General features: G+C 40.2%; 1 protein-coding gene across 1 annotated transcript in view; it reads right to left on the reverse strand.

The window, feature by feature from the left end:
* The window catches only part of SUCLG2 (succinate-CoA ligase, GDP-forming, beta subunit), a 273,120-nt gene that overhangs the window by 11,607 nt on the left and 245,203 nt on the right, over positions 1 to 16,310 (reverse strand). Inside the window, exon 10 of the mRNA XM_010854550.1 lies at positions 11,056 to 11,176. Coding sequence (XP_010852852.1) covers positions 11,056 to 11,176 — 121 coding nt within the window. The remainder of the gene's footprint in view (positions 1 to 11,055; positions 11,177 to 16,310) is intronic.

Consider the following 16,310-nt stretch of genomic DNA (forward strand, 5'->3'; position numbering starts at 1 on the left):
AAGTGCCCCATCCCCAGCTTCTGCTCAGGAAATCAACTTGTTTTTGAAGAGACGTCCACTGCCTAGACTGGGGTGGGCACTTGACCAAAAGGCAGTCCACTCCTAACGCAGACTAATGACCTGTGATGTACCTGACAGGGCATTTTCCTTCCACGCAGGGGGCAGTCATTGGCATAATATGCCCCATCTCTTCTCTGACTGACTCCACAGTGGCAGTGGAGGGCTGTATCTGGACAAATGTATGAAAGGAGAAAGCTGGCATGGATGCCCCAGCCCCATCCTCTGGCCTCCCTTCTGCCCTGATGCTCACAGTCAGCCCAGGTCAACCTCTGCCCCCCAGCATTCTGCCCTGGGGTAGGGGAGGGAGGCCCACCCAAGTCCAGCGGTACCCATGACTGGCTGTGGACAGCTGCCTAATTTGGGGGTTAGGCAGACTAATAGCTCACTTTTAGTATACAATAAGTTACCTACTTCCACTTCTCTATCAGGAATGAAGGTGATATTTTTCCTTTATCCTTTTTCTTATTTCTCACAGTATCAGAACAGGGAAAAATCTGTTTGGTCCCCTCAAGATCCCAATAACATGGTCTGGCTGGATGGGCTATGGACAACAGGAGGAATGGTTATCATGGAAGCTTAAAAGATGGACAGTCTGTGGGATCTGGACTTCTAGAGAGCTGAGGAACCTGGCTGGCCCTAGTGAGAGGCTGAGGGGGTAGAGGCACCAAGAAAGAAAAAGAGGGAGTGAGAAGGTCAGAGTGGGGGGGTTTCCAAGTACATTGCCATTAAAACCTTACGCTAAACATCTGATTTACTGAGGTGGTCAGAGAATTTAAAGTTGTCACATCCATAAAATTGAAAAAAAAAAATGTTGCATAAAACAGAGGCCATCTTCCTTAAAGGAGCCCTAGTCCTGTAATTACACTGACTGCTTCCTTGAAGTGCAGGAGGCTTTCACTTGTGCAAGGCAGCAGGTGTCCAGCATGATCTAAAGTTCAGTTAGTTACACAAACTACCAAGGGGTAAAATGAGAGTTCAAATTGCCAAATACAGTAGACTCTTTGTCTGGAAACTTAAATATTAGATCACAAAAAGCTTTAACTAGCCTAATACTTTAGGTAGGTCCTGTGAGACTTGGTCTAAGGTTTGATAGTGGCAAAGTTTAAGCATTTAGAAGTGTTTATCGATTGAGACAATGAGAGGATTTAAGCCTTGTTGACAGAACAGGATTGTCTCCAATGGCTCGTTTTGTTTAACCTGGTGATGATGAATTAAACATGATGGAAGAGACACAGGGAGAAGATGCTAGCGATAAAAAGGAGGAGAGGAGACGGATGTCAACGTGAAGTGAAAATGGTCCCAGTGAAGAAGCACCCACAGGCGACACTGAAGGAGGGAGGAGACGAAGAGAGTGAGGCAGAAAGTCAGGTGAGGAATGGGGCGTGCAGAAAATGGAAATTGGAAGAGTAGGGACAGAAGAAAAATGAGAATCAAACAAGAGAGGAAGAGAGACATGCCCTGACAGAAAACATCAGAACCCTCATCCAGGAGCCGTGCTCCCAATGACAGCCACATGAGAACTGAAACGCGGCAAGAAGGGAAGATGTACTCGGGGAGGCTGGGGTGCAGGTGAGGACCAGACCCATCTCATCTTGCAGGGAGCAGGACTGAGAAAAGAAGAGAAGAAAACTTAGTAGAGAGCACAGTAGGAAAATGCAAGAAGGCAGAGGCCAGCAGTGCTATCAAACACAGAGCCAGACGCCAGTCCTGCTGGGCATCTGCACTTACTCTGCCCAGGATGGTGCCGCCACTCAGCTGGGCATCCCTTAGTCTCTGCAGTCTCAGAGTATAAGCAGCAAGCCTAGAGCACAAACCTTCGGAATGAAAACTTTTCCAAGCTAGTTGCTCATAGTCAATCTGCCATAGCTGACTTTCTGATGGGAGCCACAAAGACAATCACACTCTCTTCTCCAGGTCTCATATCCTAGCATAACTGAAGCCTTGATGAGTGGACGACTGCCAAGTAGATGGACACAGCTGAAGGCTCGGTGGCTGTCTCTTAATGCTTCAGTGCTCAGGGTTTCTTTTCCCCTTAAGCAGACCAAAGCACTGCACAACAATTTCCCTGTGTCCATGCTAAGAAGGACACTTGATGTGCATACCTCTGGCTGTGGGTCCAATCTGTCAGTATTTCAGGAAGGCTTATCAAGAAAGTGTTAATAAGAGAAACAGAAGACAAAGTTTCTGACTCAGGGATGTTTACATTCTCAATAACTTTAGAAAGTTTACGGAACATTAGTGAGATTGGAAGGATAAGAAGGGACATCACAAGGGATTCCTGTTTCTAAAGACATTTGGCAAAAGAAAAGTTAAGATGTTTATGTTGCTTAAACAAAATTTTGGTACTGAGTGGAAAAACTAAATTGAGATTTGGCTATGAGAAGCAGAATCCAATCTATAGATTGTCTAGACTCATTATTACTTCCTTATGAACTTAACTTTGAATTATAATGAACACCTGTGAGAAAAGTAAATTCTACTTCAGGCATATCTGAGACACAGAAGTTAGCTGCAGATTGAAGTGGGATAGTAAGAAAGAAAACTGAATTCTGAAAAAAAAAAAAAAACTCCTCTGAAGGTTTTAGCAGATTCTGATCCAGCACCATAAAACTTCCCATGTGAAATACAGAGCCTTGGCTAAAACACATCTGCATGCTGAACACACCAAGTTGTCAATAAATGTCTGTACATTTCTTGGTAGGATCACAGGTTGGGCTAAACTAACCACCTAGGTAATTTCTGTGCCAAGTCTGTATACATTTCGAAAACGAAGGAAAAAATAAAACTCATTTCATTTGTTCTTTATTCATGTCAGGAACAAAGTGTCTATAAAAGCTAAACTCCCTGCAAAAGTGTGCTTGTTCAATTTACCCAAGAGTCTTTTAAATAAAAATAATCTTATATCTCAGTTGATAAAGTCTATTCTGATAAGGCAGGTAAATACATGCAATTATAAAGTCACCAAATTTTCAGAGAGTAATTCTTTCCTTATCCACTGGTAAAATAGCCTGTAATTATTATACAGCTGAGAACAAAGATTTGTCCACAAAATCCCACTAAATAAAGCCTGATTTGATTAAATAAAACTTTTCACATCTGGACATTTCTAATACACCTTGTGTGGCAGCATCTTTAAAATGTGGACCCACAAACTGGTGAGACTTATGGCAAGGAACTCAGCTCTTCTGAATAGTCATGTAACAGCCAAGAGAGGCCACCTTCTTTGTTTATAGGAAATAGATACTGAGCTAGTAATGAATCACATCAGGCTTTCAAATTACCTCTTATGTGGATCATTAAAAACCTCACATTTGTTCAGACTCTACAGCTATGTGTCAAAGTATCTTCAGTTCAGTTCAGTTGCTCAGTTGTGTCTGACCCTTTGCGAACCCATGAATCGTAGCACAAAAGGCCTCCCCATCCATCACCAACTCCCGGAGTTCACTCAGACTCACGTCCATCGAGTCAGTGATGCCATCCAGCCATCTCATTCTCTGTTGTCCCCTTCTCTTCCTGCCCCCAATCCCTCCCAGCATCAGAGTCTTTTCCAATGAGTCAACTCTTCACATGAGGTGGCCAAAGTACTAGAGTTTCAGCTTCAGCATCATTCCCTCCAAAGAAATCCCAGGGCTGATCTCCTTCACAATGGACTGGTTGGATCTCCTTGCAGTCCAAGGGACTCTCAAGAGTCTTCTCCAACACCACAGTTCAAAAGCATCAATTCTTTGGCGCTCAGCTTTCTTCACAGTCCATACATGACCACAGGAAAAACCATAGCCTTGACTAGACGGACCTTTGTTGGCAAAGTAATGTCTCTGCTTTTCAATATGCTATCTAGGTTGGTCATAACTTTCCTCCAAGGAGTAAGCGTCTTTTAATTTCATGGCTGCAGTCACCATCTGCAGTGATTTTGGAGCCCCCAAAAATAAAGTCTGACACTGTTTCCACTGTTTGCCCATCTATTTCCCATGAAGTGGTGGGACCGGATGCCATGATCTTCGTTTTCTGAATGTTGAGCTTTAAGCCAACTTTTTCACTCTCCTCTTTCACCTTCATCAAGAGGCTTTTGAGTTCCTCTTCACTTTCTGCCATAAGGGTGGTGTCATCTGCATATCTGAGGTTACTGATATTTCTCCCGGCAATCTTGATTCCAGCTTGTGCTTCTTCCAGCCCAGCATTTCTCACAACGTACTCTGCATAGAAGTTAAATAAGCAGGGTGACAATATACAGCCTTGACGTACTCCTTTTCCTATTTGGAACCAGTCTGTTGTTCCATGTCCAGTTCTACCTGTTGCTTCCTGACCTGCATACAGGTTTCTCAAGAGGCAGGTCAGGTGGTCTGGTATTCCCATCTCCTGAAGAATTTTCCACAGTTTATTGTGGTCCACACAGTCAAAGGCTTTGGCATAGTCAGTAAAGCAGAAATAGATGTTTTTCTGGAACTTTCTTCCTTTTTCCATGATCCAGTGGATGTTGGCAATTTGATCCCTGGTTCCTCTGCCTTTTCTAAAACCAGCTTGAACATCTGGAAGTTCACAGTTCACGTTTTGCTGAAGCCTGGCTTGGAGAATTTTGAGCATTACTTTACTAGCGTGTGAGATGAGTGCAATTGTGCGGTAGTTTGAGCATTCTTTGGCATTGCCTTTCTTTGGGATTGGAATGAAAATGACCTTTTCCAGTCCTGTGGCCACTGCTGAGTTTTCCAAATTTGCTGGCATATTGAGTGCAGCACTTTCACAGCATCATCTTTCAGGATTTGAAATAGCTCAACTGAAATGCCATCACCTCCAATAGCTTTGTTCATGGAGATTTCAAAGTATCTTAGAAAGAAGCGAATAAGGATTAGCAATATTTTTTTTATTATTGTAATTCAGACTCTGGTAAGGTTTTTCTATCACACTTCACTTTCATGTGTCATCGCTTGGTTTTTCATAATATGCTGGGATGGTGGACACCCATTTCTCATTTCACTTTTACTAACTAGGCAGACAATGGTGGGTGTTCTGAGAATGTGAACCAATTTTAGGACTAATACAAAAAAAGTTATTTTTGAAGTTTATCTCAGCTAAAACAAAGTATGGTGTCAAGTTAAACAAAAACTATCAGTAGACTTGTTCAAAATGTTTCTGCTTCTTTGTACCACTTTGCCTTTCTCTGTCACCAGAGACAAAGAAAAGTTTGCTATGTTTAAAAAAACAGAAGGATCCAAATGATACTCTAAGGTTAGATAATACATAACTGAATACAGAGAGATTTGTGAGAGGTGCAGAATTTGTGTTTTAACCAACAGGAAAGCAAATGAAAACATTTATATTGAGTCTAAGAGAAATTCCTGAGAGGGCTCTGTCGTTAGCAACTTCTTCCCCACTAAAAGTACTGAGAACAAGACTTTTTTTGACAAAAGATTTGGGATTTTGATTGGTTTATCATTTTAACTGAGCTGTGCTATTGGGGAATAATTCCCAATGCCCTGAGTCCTGAGTATGGTTTACAGGGCCCTTCAAAATGGAGGTGACTTGTTCACTTGTCCGTCACACTTCTCTTTGGATCTTCCCCTGTACTACCACATCTCTGTCGCCACACAGATTCCATCTGATATTACAGCTTCATCTCAAATAAAGGATGTTCAGTTCAGTTCAGTTCAGTTGCTCAGTCATGTCCAACTCTTTGTGACCCCATGGACTGCAGCATGCCAGGCCTCCCTGTCCATCACCAACTCCCAGAGTTTACTCAAACTCATGTCCATTGAGTCAGTGATGCCATTCAACCATCTCATCCTCTGTCATCCCTTTCTCCTCCCACCTTTAATCATTCCCAGCATCAAGGTCTTTTCAAATGAGTCAGTTCTTCACATCAGGTGGCCAAAGTATTGGAGTTTCAGCTTCAGCATCAGTCCCTCCAATGATATTCAGGACTGATTTCCTTTAGAATGGACTGGTTGGATCTCCTTGCTGTCTAATGGACTCTCAAGATTCTTCTCCAAGCACCAATTCTTTGACGTTCAGCTTTCTTTATAGTCCAACTCTCACATCCGAACATGACTACTAGAAAACCATAGCTTTTAGTAGACGGACCTTTGTTGGCAAAGTAATGTCTCTGCTTTTTAATATGCTGTCTAGGTTGGTCATAACTTTTCGTCCAAGGAGCAAGCATCTTTTAATTTCTTGGCTCTAATCACCACGTGCAGTAATTCTGGAGCCCCCCAAAATAAAGTCTCTGTTTCCACTGTTTCCCTATCTATTTGCCATGAAGTGATGGGACCGGATGCCATGATCTTAGTTTTCTGAATGTTGAGTTTTAAGCCAGCTTTTTCACTCTCCTCTTTCAATTTCATTAAGAGGCTCTTTAGTTCCTCTTCACTTTCTGCCATAAGGGTAGTGTCATCTGCATATCTGAGGTTATTGATATTTCTCCTGGCAATCCTGATTCCAGCTTGTGCTTTATCCAGTCCAGCATTTCTCATGATGTACTCTGCACAGAAGTTAAATAAGCAGGGTGACAATATACAGCCTTGACCTACTCTTTTTCCTATTTGGAACCAGTCTGTTGTTCTATGTCCAGTTCTAACTGTTGTTTCTTTTCCTGCATACAGATTTCTCAGGAGGCAGGTCAGGTGGTCTGGTATTCCCATCTCTTTAGGAATTTTCCAGTTTGTTGTGATCCACACAAAGACTTTCGCATAGTCAATGAAGTAGATTTTTTTTTTTTTTAATTCTCTTGCCTTTTCTACGATCCAACAGATGTTGGCAATTTGATCTCTGGTTCCTCTGCCTTTTCTAAATCCAGGTTGAACATGGAAGTTCATGGTTCACACACTGTTAAAGCCTGGCTTGGAGAATTTTGAGTTACTTTGCTGGCATGTGAGATGAGTGCAACTGTGCTGTAGTTTGAGCAAATAAAGGATGACTACACCCTAATGTCATCCTCTCCCAGTCTTTCTATCTGGTTTCCACTTCTGACTTTCCTAAGTCCATTAACTGTGCCATTTCTGGTCACAGATTTAAACCTTAGGGCCCCACTTTCTCTCATCTCTTTTTCTAGTTCTGTTCTTGTTCCTATTCAATTTTACCTCTATCTGGCAAATTTGCTTGGGTTTTAGATTCTACCTAACACTGTAAATTCTGGCTACTAACTTAATTGTCCCACTCAGTTCTTTTCATCCATAACATGCTGCTACAAAGACACTGCTTTCTCCAGGAGAGCCTACCGATCTACTTTGGTTCTGGCTTTCAGTTTCTGCCACTGTTATGATCCCAGTACCAACTCCCAAATATGTAATAGATCTAACAACTTGCTTCCGGTCCTTAACAAATTTCCTCCTCCTTCCTTCTTTTCAAAGATTCAAAGCTTAGTTACTTCCACGTTCAGCTTGAAAATCCTCCTTTTATAACATGTCACTGCTGATTTATATCTGTAAATGTACCATAATTACAGTAGTCAATATTAAGTTTTTTTAAAAAAAGGATATGTCATATTCAATATTCTTTGATAAACCATAATGGAAAAGAATATGAAAAAGTACATATATACGGTAAAAATTAACACAACATTCTAAATCAACTATACTTCAAAAAACAAAATACAAGGTATGATAATGAATGTGGGCTAAGCTAAAACAGGCTCAACTTAAAGCACACACACTTTAGTCCCTTAGCATAAACAGCACAGAGCTTGGTTTGTATCTGGTTGTCTTTATGGATAATACGATCACCAATTTCTGTATTTTGTTATCTATGATCAGAGCCAAGACAGCAAACTATGACGATGAAATGAGGGGACTGGCAGAAAATGTCACCCTCCACATTTGTAGGCTACCTGTATTTGGGGCCCAGTACCCTCTTCAAGCTCATCTTCAGTTCCCCATGATATGGTGGACATTCTTAAGTGTTAGTCAGTCAGTCGTGTCCAGCTCTTTGTGACCCCATGTACTTGTAGCCCACCCTCCAGGATCCTCTGTCCACGGGATTTTCCAGGCAAGAATACTGGAGTGGGCTGCCATTGCTGCTGCTGCTAAGTCACTTCAGTCGGCAGCCCACCAGGCTGCCCCGTCCCTGGGATTCTCCAGGCAAGAACACTGGAGTGGGTTGCCATTTCCTTCTCCAGTGCATGAAAGTGAAAAGTGAAAGTGAAGTCGCTCAGTCGTGTCCGACCCTCAGCGACCCCATGGACTGCAACTACCAGGCTCCTCCGTCCATGGGACTCTCCAGGCAGGAGTACTGGAGTGGGGGCCATTGCCTTCTCCGGGGTTGCCATTAGGTATGAACATTTCCAAAAGCCAGGCTGGTGATTTTGTGAGATGCCTCAAAAGCTACTGCTATTAATATAGAAGCAGATTTTCTTAGGGCAAACAATGGTTTACGTTTTATATATATATTAGCTTGCACTGTTAATTTTACTTTTTGTTTTATTTCCCCGGTTATCTAGTAACCGACATCATTTCTTATAGGTCTAAGCACACTCCTTAATGTCTAAAGCTCAATGGCTTATACATAGTACTTATAATATTACTTAATTAATTTAAAAACCACAAGCATATACCTTGGTAATGTTTTAATTTAAAAGATATAAATCTAAAAAAGAAAAAAATACAAATCTGATGGTCTAACAGACTTAAGACATTTCAAACCCTGAATTGCTCATGGAGACCTGCTCCCCTTTAAGAATACATTAAGAGCTGACTTTTAGAATTTGAGGCTCACTGGCCATTTTGACCCTGAAAATAGTTTGAGATCAACATTTTAATCTGAGTTATAAATACACTGATGAACACACTAATTACCTAATGAATTTTCACTGCAGCCTTGCCAATCATTTCAATCATTATCCTTTCACTGAAATTATTTTTATTGGGATCAATCATGTCACATTTACATTTGTAAGAACTTTTAATTCAATTATATGTTTTAATGTCCATATTAAACTTTTCCAACTGGAGCCCCTGCTATTTTAATTTTTCCTTTGTGATAATTATTTCTGTCAAGTCCATATGGTGTACCTCTAAGTTTGTGAGGTAGAGAATCTCAAGGAGGTAGAGGGTAAGAGAAGAAAGAGACACAAAGAAAGAAGCAAGCAGAGAAAAATGGACTGCAGCTGTTCTGGAGGTTAGACTTCAAAAGAAAACAGTGCTACACAGTTAGTGTCAAATTATCCCTGGACTTTATCTTGAGAAGAAGAAAGTCTCTAAGGAATTATAGCACCAGAATGGTGAATGGAAAAATTAAACTGTCCCCAAAATGATACTCCTGAAGTCTGCTTGATCATTGTAATGTGAATTTGTTGACGATGTGGATGGGACTTTTGCATAATTTTCACATCAAACTGTCTGTTTCTGCTTCTCCACTACAGTGCTTCTCAAAGTGTAGTTTACAGAACCCTGGGCGAGGTCCGTGATGTAAGAACTATTTTTAAAGTAGTAATAATATTTCTCTGTTGGCATCTGCCCTGATGAAGCAAAAGTAACTGGTGGATAAAACTGCTGTCATGTTAGTAAGGATCAAGCAGCACTGATGTGTACTAGTATTCATTTTATTTTTCACCACCTCACATTCACAAGGAAAAGTTTGCACTTTCAAGTAAGAACGTCCTTAATGAAAAAAATAGTAATTAAGTTTCAACTCTTGAGTACACATCTTTCTAATATTCTGTGTGATCAAATGGGCAGTATACAAAAAGCACTCAGCTGTACACCGAACTACAATGAAAAGCATGTTATAATTGTTTGAGTAGCAAGCTAAAACCCCACTCTTCCATGGAATACTATTTTTTCTTGGAATAACAAAGAACATACTACACTTGTTCAGTCTTAGATATCTGGTAGACATTGTCCCCAAAATGGGTGAATTAAGACTGTTACTGCAAGGAAAACAGTTTACCATCCTGTGGATACTGAGAAAAATTTGTATTTTCAAATGAAAATTAGAATTCTGGAAAATTTGCACCTACCACCTTGACAACTTCTCAATACTTAGAAGCTTTACTGATAATGGTGTGATAGTAACAGATGTGAATTTTTTGATACTATATGTTGAAATGTGGTAACCTTTGGAAGATCTGAACAATCCAAAATTTTCCAAAAGATCAATAAATCACACACGTGTAAAATCCACTTACTGTCTAAGACAGACCAATGGATTTTAACGTAACAGAGTATAAAAAGTGCATTGAAATAGTGCATAAAACTAACCTTTAATAAAGAAACTATTACTTATAGATTTTAGTGTAGCAACAAGGATTAATGTTCAGAATTATACAAAATGATTATTAAAAAATGCTCAATTTTCCAGATATATGACTCCAGATTTTATTCATATACTTCTACCAAAACAGCATATTGCAAAGGTTCTGATACAGAAGCAATTATTAAGCTAGATATTAAAGGGATTTGTAAAACCATAAAGCGATGCTGGTATTATTAAATTTAAAAGATATAGTTATTCTTCATAACTATATAGTATATATATTTACATATAAAATATATAATATAAAAATTAAATTATTACTTAAAAATAAGTATTTAAAAATTTCTAAGTGGTTATTTTTATTACTAAATTATTAACCAATTAAGTAAATTAATAAATATTAACAGATATAACCCAAAATAAATAAGAGGTCTTTGGGTTTCTCAATTTTAACAAGTAAGGAAGTCCTTAGATGAAAAAGTTTGAGAACCTGTGCTGTCGCATGATGAAAAATTCTTGGAGCAGCATTTCTCAGAGTGTTTTTCCCAGAACGCCAACTCACGATATGATTCATAATAAAGGAGTTCCACTCTAGAATATGTTTGGAAAATTTGGAGACTTATAACATATGCTATTCTTGGAGAGTTGCAAACCAGATTAGAAGTTCAGAGAGGTACTGCTGTACTGCATTTGTGTCATCTTATGTAACCCAGTGTTTCCGTATATTGACTCAGGAAGTCTGTGAATGCAGAACATGCTGGTCACCTGATCCTGAAGAAGGATGTACTGGCACTGTGGACATCTGTGGTAACTTACCTTCAAGCCGGACCACCAGTGGCACCTTGAGCTCCAGCTCCCGGCAGGCTTTGGTGATCCCATTGGCAATGATGGCACAGTTGACAATTCCACCAAAAATATTGACTAGGATGGCTTCAACCTGAAATCGAAATAGGAAGGTGCTCATCAAAATGCTGACAGTCAACATTCCCTCAAGTAACTGGCTAAATAACAAAAGTAATTAAATAATGCTCTCTTAAAAAAAAAAACACACACAATAAAAAGACCAAGATGTTAAGAAAGTTAAAATTTAATACTTAATAAATATCACTAAATAACATTACCATATTAGCCCAAATTATCTTATCAATCACTTCTCTGAATTCAAAATGAATAAGCCACTTATTTCTTATATACTATCTTCTGCTTTGTCATATATTGCTGTCTAGTACTGTTATTTTATAAGTAGGGTCATTTAAAATTTCATGTACTTACATTTTTCCTCATTATAGTTTATACTTGAATTTTTACCTGTCATGGTACCTTTTAAATATTTCAAAACTAGTGACATTATTTGTTTTATTTTAATAGGTAAAAATTCAAATGTTTTCTATGCCTCCTTAATACTTCTTTGATATGCCAGAAGTATATATTAATACTTAAAATTCATAGGTAGCTTAATAATCTTAGATAATGACCTTTTTAATTAAAAACAGACCCAATAAAGAGATACAAGTTTACATTACAAGTAAGGATATAACAAAAGTCATGCTACTGACTAGAATTTTTCTGAAATGTAAATTTAAACCCATCATGTTAACCTGTTTGTACATATTCCATATTCAAAGGCACGTGGGCCACCCCCCCCAAAAAAAATTGTACTTGCCTTGACTTGATAAATAGGTTTAAGAAAATCCTGTATAATTAACATGAAGAACAAGATAATGAAGAGAATTCATTACCTAGATTAATTGATAACACCCACAGATAATGGCTATTCATCAAGCTGGAGGCATCAAAATTCCAACAATGGAGTGACAATTAAATTCTGCCACACTAATTGCAAAGCATATATGTGTGTGCTGCATACCATTTTTAAATTCCATTTATTCCAATATGCTAAATTAACTACACAAAACATATGAGAAAAGAACACCTTACATTTGTTCAGCACTTACCTGCTTTAAAAGTGCCATTACACGAACTCTCATTTTTAATTTTGATACTCGCAGTATGTACAGTAAGTACAGTGAGGATTAACCCTCTATACCAGATAAAGCCATTCAGAAAACCCACACAATGTGTCCCAATGTTACACAGCTAACAAGCAGCAGAGGTGAGGCTCCAAGTCAGCTTCTAGATAGCCTGTGGATACTTCATTCACGCCAGCTCCTACAGCTAGAATCTTGGGCAAGGGACATACACTATCTAGAATATGGCTTTCTCATCTATGAAATGGGAATAACAGTACCTAGTCCATAAAGTTATTGAAAGGCCTAAATGAGAAAAGACACATGACATGCTTATTACATGCCTGTAAGGTACTTTATGGGACCTCCCGGGTGGCCCAGTGGTTAAAAATCTACCTGTGGTACTAGAAACACAGAAGACACAGGTTCAATCCTTAGGTTGGGAAGATCCCCTGGAGGGCACGGCAACCCACTCCACTATTCTTGCCTGGGGAATCCCATGGACAGAGGAGCCTGGCAGGTTATGGTCTATAGGGTCGCAATGAGTCGGACATGAAGCGACTGGAATGCAAGGTTATTTATGGGTATTTATACATGCATTTACTGACATAAGCAACGGTGAAAGTGGACAGGTTACCCAGACAGCATGTACAAGAAGGAAACCTTTCAGCAGACTACAGCTATGTTGAATTTGAATGTAATAGAAAAATGAACTTATTACAGTTCAGCAAAAAGGTACTGTTTTAAGAATAAAATAAATGAGCAATATTTTTCAAACCAATTAGGAGATTGGGGCTACTCCCAAAAAAGAAATCTCCCATTACTATTCACAGCAGGCTGACTGGTAAGCAGAAGCTTGCCTTCTAATGATGGCTATTAAATGCTGTTAGTATTGAGGCTTGGTATAGCAGTTGTTTCCAAATAGCTGTGGGATGGAGAGAAGTTTGCCAGAACAATGGAAGAAAAATACACTTAAGAGCAATAATGACTCCACAGGGTCCAAGAGAGAAACTCAGGAACAGCTGAGGCTTACTCAGTTTCTGTAGAAGAACTAAGCTTTCTAGTAAAGTACACACTGGCCCATGTACATCTCTGCCATGGTCCAACTTGTACATTTCTTTAAGGATGAGTTCAGATGTCAACAAATTCTCAGTGAAGCTTTTCTCTATCATCAAGTTACGGTGAATTATTCTGTTCAATCCATCTAAAACCGTATAATCATTCTAGAGAGTAGTCACACCACATACCACGAACATACATAAAGTCATCCGCAGTGGCAGGAGTGGGGGACTAGAGGCAGGAAGATGCCTCTGGCCCTGGGATTCAGTTCTACTCAGTAGATATATACCCTGGAGTCAGTATCAGATATGAGCTGTGACACTGCTATTGCCTCATACAGTATAAGTTCCTTTGAACCTTTCACGTCAGTCTCTCATTGTGTTTAATTAGCATCTGACAAATAAAAACAGATACTCTTCATACAACAAGTTGTACCTAAAAGTGAGTCAACCACTTCCACCAGTATTGAACCCTCAGAAAAGTCCTCTTTTCAAAGGTGGGGAAATAGGTGGCTTTGTTGGGTGTGCTGAAAGAAGAACAGCTGTTCTCAAGTGTAGTATATCCACCCCGCATCTCCATGCCCTAGGCACAACATTCAGGGAAGGCCGCCTCTGTGCTCCTCTACAACAAGAGTTTGTTTTTGTTTGTTTTTTAATAAGGAGCTAATGTAATCCATGAAATAGTGCAATCACCTAATAAATAATAGCTTAAAGACTGGAATAAATTAAATTAATTTCAATAGACACTTAATGGTCATCTCCCTTATATTAGACACAACAGAGTTAAGTCCTTGGGATACGGAGATGAGTAAGGTGTCATCACTGTACTCAAAGAACAAAGACAAGTTTGAGAGTCAGACTAGTAAACTGTCAACTGCAGTCCTGGCTCCATAGTCTCAAGGAGCTAAGACCAGGGGACGACCAGTGGTGCAGACTATTGTAGCAAGAGGGGCCTTCTGGAAGACGTGATATTCCAGGTGACAAAGAAAAAGAGAGAGCAGGAACTCAGGTAACAGAGGGCAGCCAGAGCTGTTACACAACTTGGTTCACTCAGGACCTACAGGCTGAATGGGGAAATAACCTGAGAAAATGCAGGTGAGGTAGACTGGAAGGCACCAGAGGCCAGGGATGGGAACTTGGTTCTCTTGGCTTATTCCTTTCTTTCCCAGAGCTGGGTGAAGACAAGCCTTGAAAGTCTCCCTTGGGGTAAAAAGGGGAGTGATAGGAAAGAGAGAAGAGTGAGTATGTGAGCAAATGTGAGATGAGAAATATAGAGCAATCATGTGAGAGCATGAGACACAGTAAGAAAGACATCCAGTGAGAGAGAGAGCATGACAGAGTGTCTATGTGAGAGACAGAGAAGGAGAGAAAGAATATGAGTGATACTAACAAAGAAGTTAAGATTTTTACAAGAAGAACAGCAAGACACAGAAGTGAACAGGCCGCTTAGCTCAGGGACACAGGGTTGTTTGGGAAACAAGGTGTACCATGGGCACCACGATGAAATCACCACAAGGGTGATGGAAAGACCCCACACCACCAGAGATGATGTGGTCGTCTCCTCCTACAAACTAATTTTCTGTAGTCAAGCACTTTAATGGAAATCTGATTTAAGCTTTCACTTTGGGCTGATTTCTACCATAATCTGCAATCTCAAACTGAGAATGAAATTAAGACAGTTTGAAAATGAAAGCCTTGTGACATCATCATTATTATTATTTGGCATTTATAAAGCATGTCAAATCTGCAATGTGTGCCTCACGTGTTCATTTATTATAACCTCTAACTGCTGCTCCATGACAATACCAATAGAAACTTTTAATAGTCTTTTTTCCCCTCTGGCAAAGGGAATGTTTTTAAAAGTTGGCACTGGGCCTTTTCATGAATTCCAAACTCTCCCAGAGATTCCTAAGTGCTTTCAGAAGTAGGCTTTTCTAAATTCTCGGGTGAGGATTACAAGGGTTGCTATTTACTGTTTCATGAAAGTAAAGATCATCTAGCGAGGAGGTTATGGTGTCAGATAACCGCACAGGTCCCTGGACCACAGACAGCCACTCCCAATGAGGGGTCTGTAGCAGCTGTTGGCTGCTGTGCAGGTGGCCAGGCAGTGCAAATGCAGGTTTTTCAAATGTTTATGTGTGTTTGGCTTTGCAAAATACACTCCAGCTGCAGATTTCAATACACAATTAAAGGTAAAAAATGAACTTCAAAAGAAGAAAAGCTACAGCTTTGGCATTTAACAAGTTCTTTCCAAGCTGAAACAAACAAAAATCACAAATAAAACCCTTTTAGGGGGATGTAATCACCTTGAGAATTGAACACTGGGGCTTCCCTGGTGGCTCAGTGGTGAAGAACCTGCCTGCCAACATAGGAGATGCAGGTTCAATCCCTGTGTCAGGAAGATCCCCTGGAGAAGGAAATGGCAACCCAGTGCAGTATTTTTGCCTAGGAAATCTCATAGACAGAGAAGCCTGGTAGTAGCAGCAGCTACTAAGGAGTCACAGTGTCAATGAGGCTCTTTCTCACCATATCACATGCAGAGCTGTCTGAAACACCTGGGTGATCTTAGGGGCACTGCTGACATACACCAGGGGTTAGCACACTTGTTCTCGTAAGAACTAGTATGGTGTGTGCGCTCAGTCATGTCTGACTCTTTGAGACCCCATGGACTACAGCCCACCAGGCTCCTCTGTCCATGGAATTTCCAGGAAAGAATACTGGAGTGGGCTGCCATTTTCTTATCCAGGGGATCTTCCCAAGTCAGAGATCAAACCTGTGTCTCCTGCACTGGCAGGCGGATTCTTTACATACACTATGGACACCTGAGATAAGGGCTGCTGCTGCTGCTAAGTCACTTCAGTCGTGTCAGACTCTGTGCAACCCCATAGATGGCCTCCCATCAGGCTCCCCGGTCCCTGGGATTCTCCAGGCAAGAACACTGGAGTGGGTTGCCATTTCCTTCTCCAATGCATAAAAGTGAAAAGTGAAAGTGAAGTTGCTCAGTCGTGTCTGACTCTTAGCGACCTCATGGACTGCAGCCTACCAG

This window comes from Bison bison, unplaced genomic scaffold (assembly GCF_000754665.1).
Source record: "Bison bison bison isolate TAMUID 2011002044 unplaced genomic scaffold, Bison_UMD1.0 scf7180017864343, whole genome shotgun sequence".
NCBI classification, from domain to species: domain Eukaryota; kingdom Metazoa; phylum Chordata; class Mammalia; order Artiodactyla; family Bovidae; genus Bison; species Bison bison.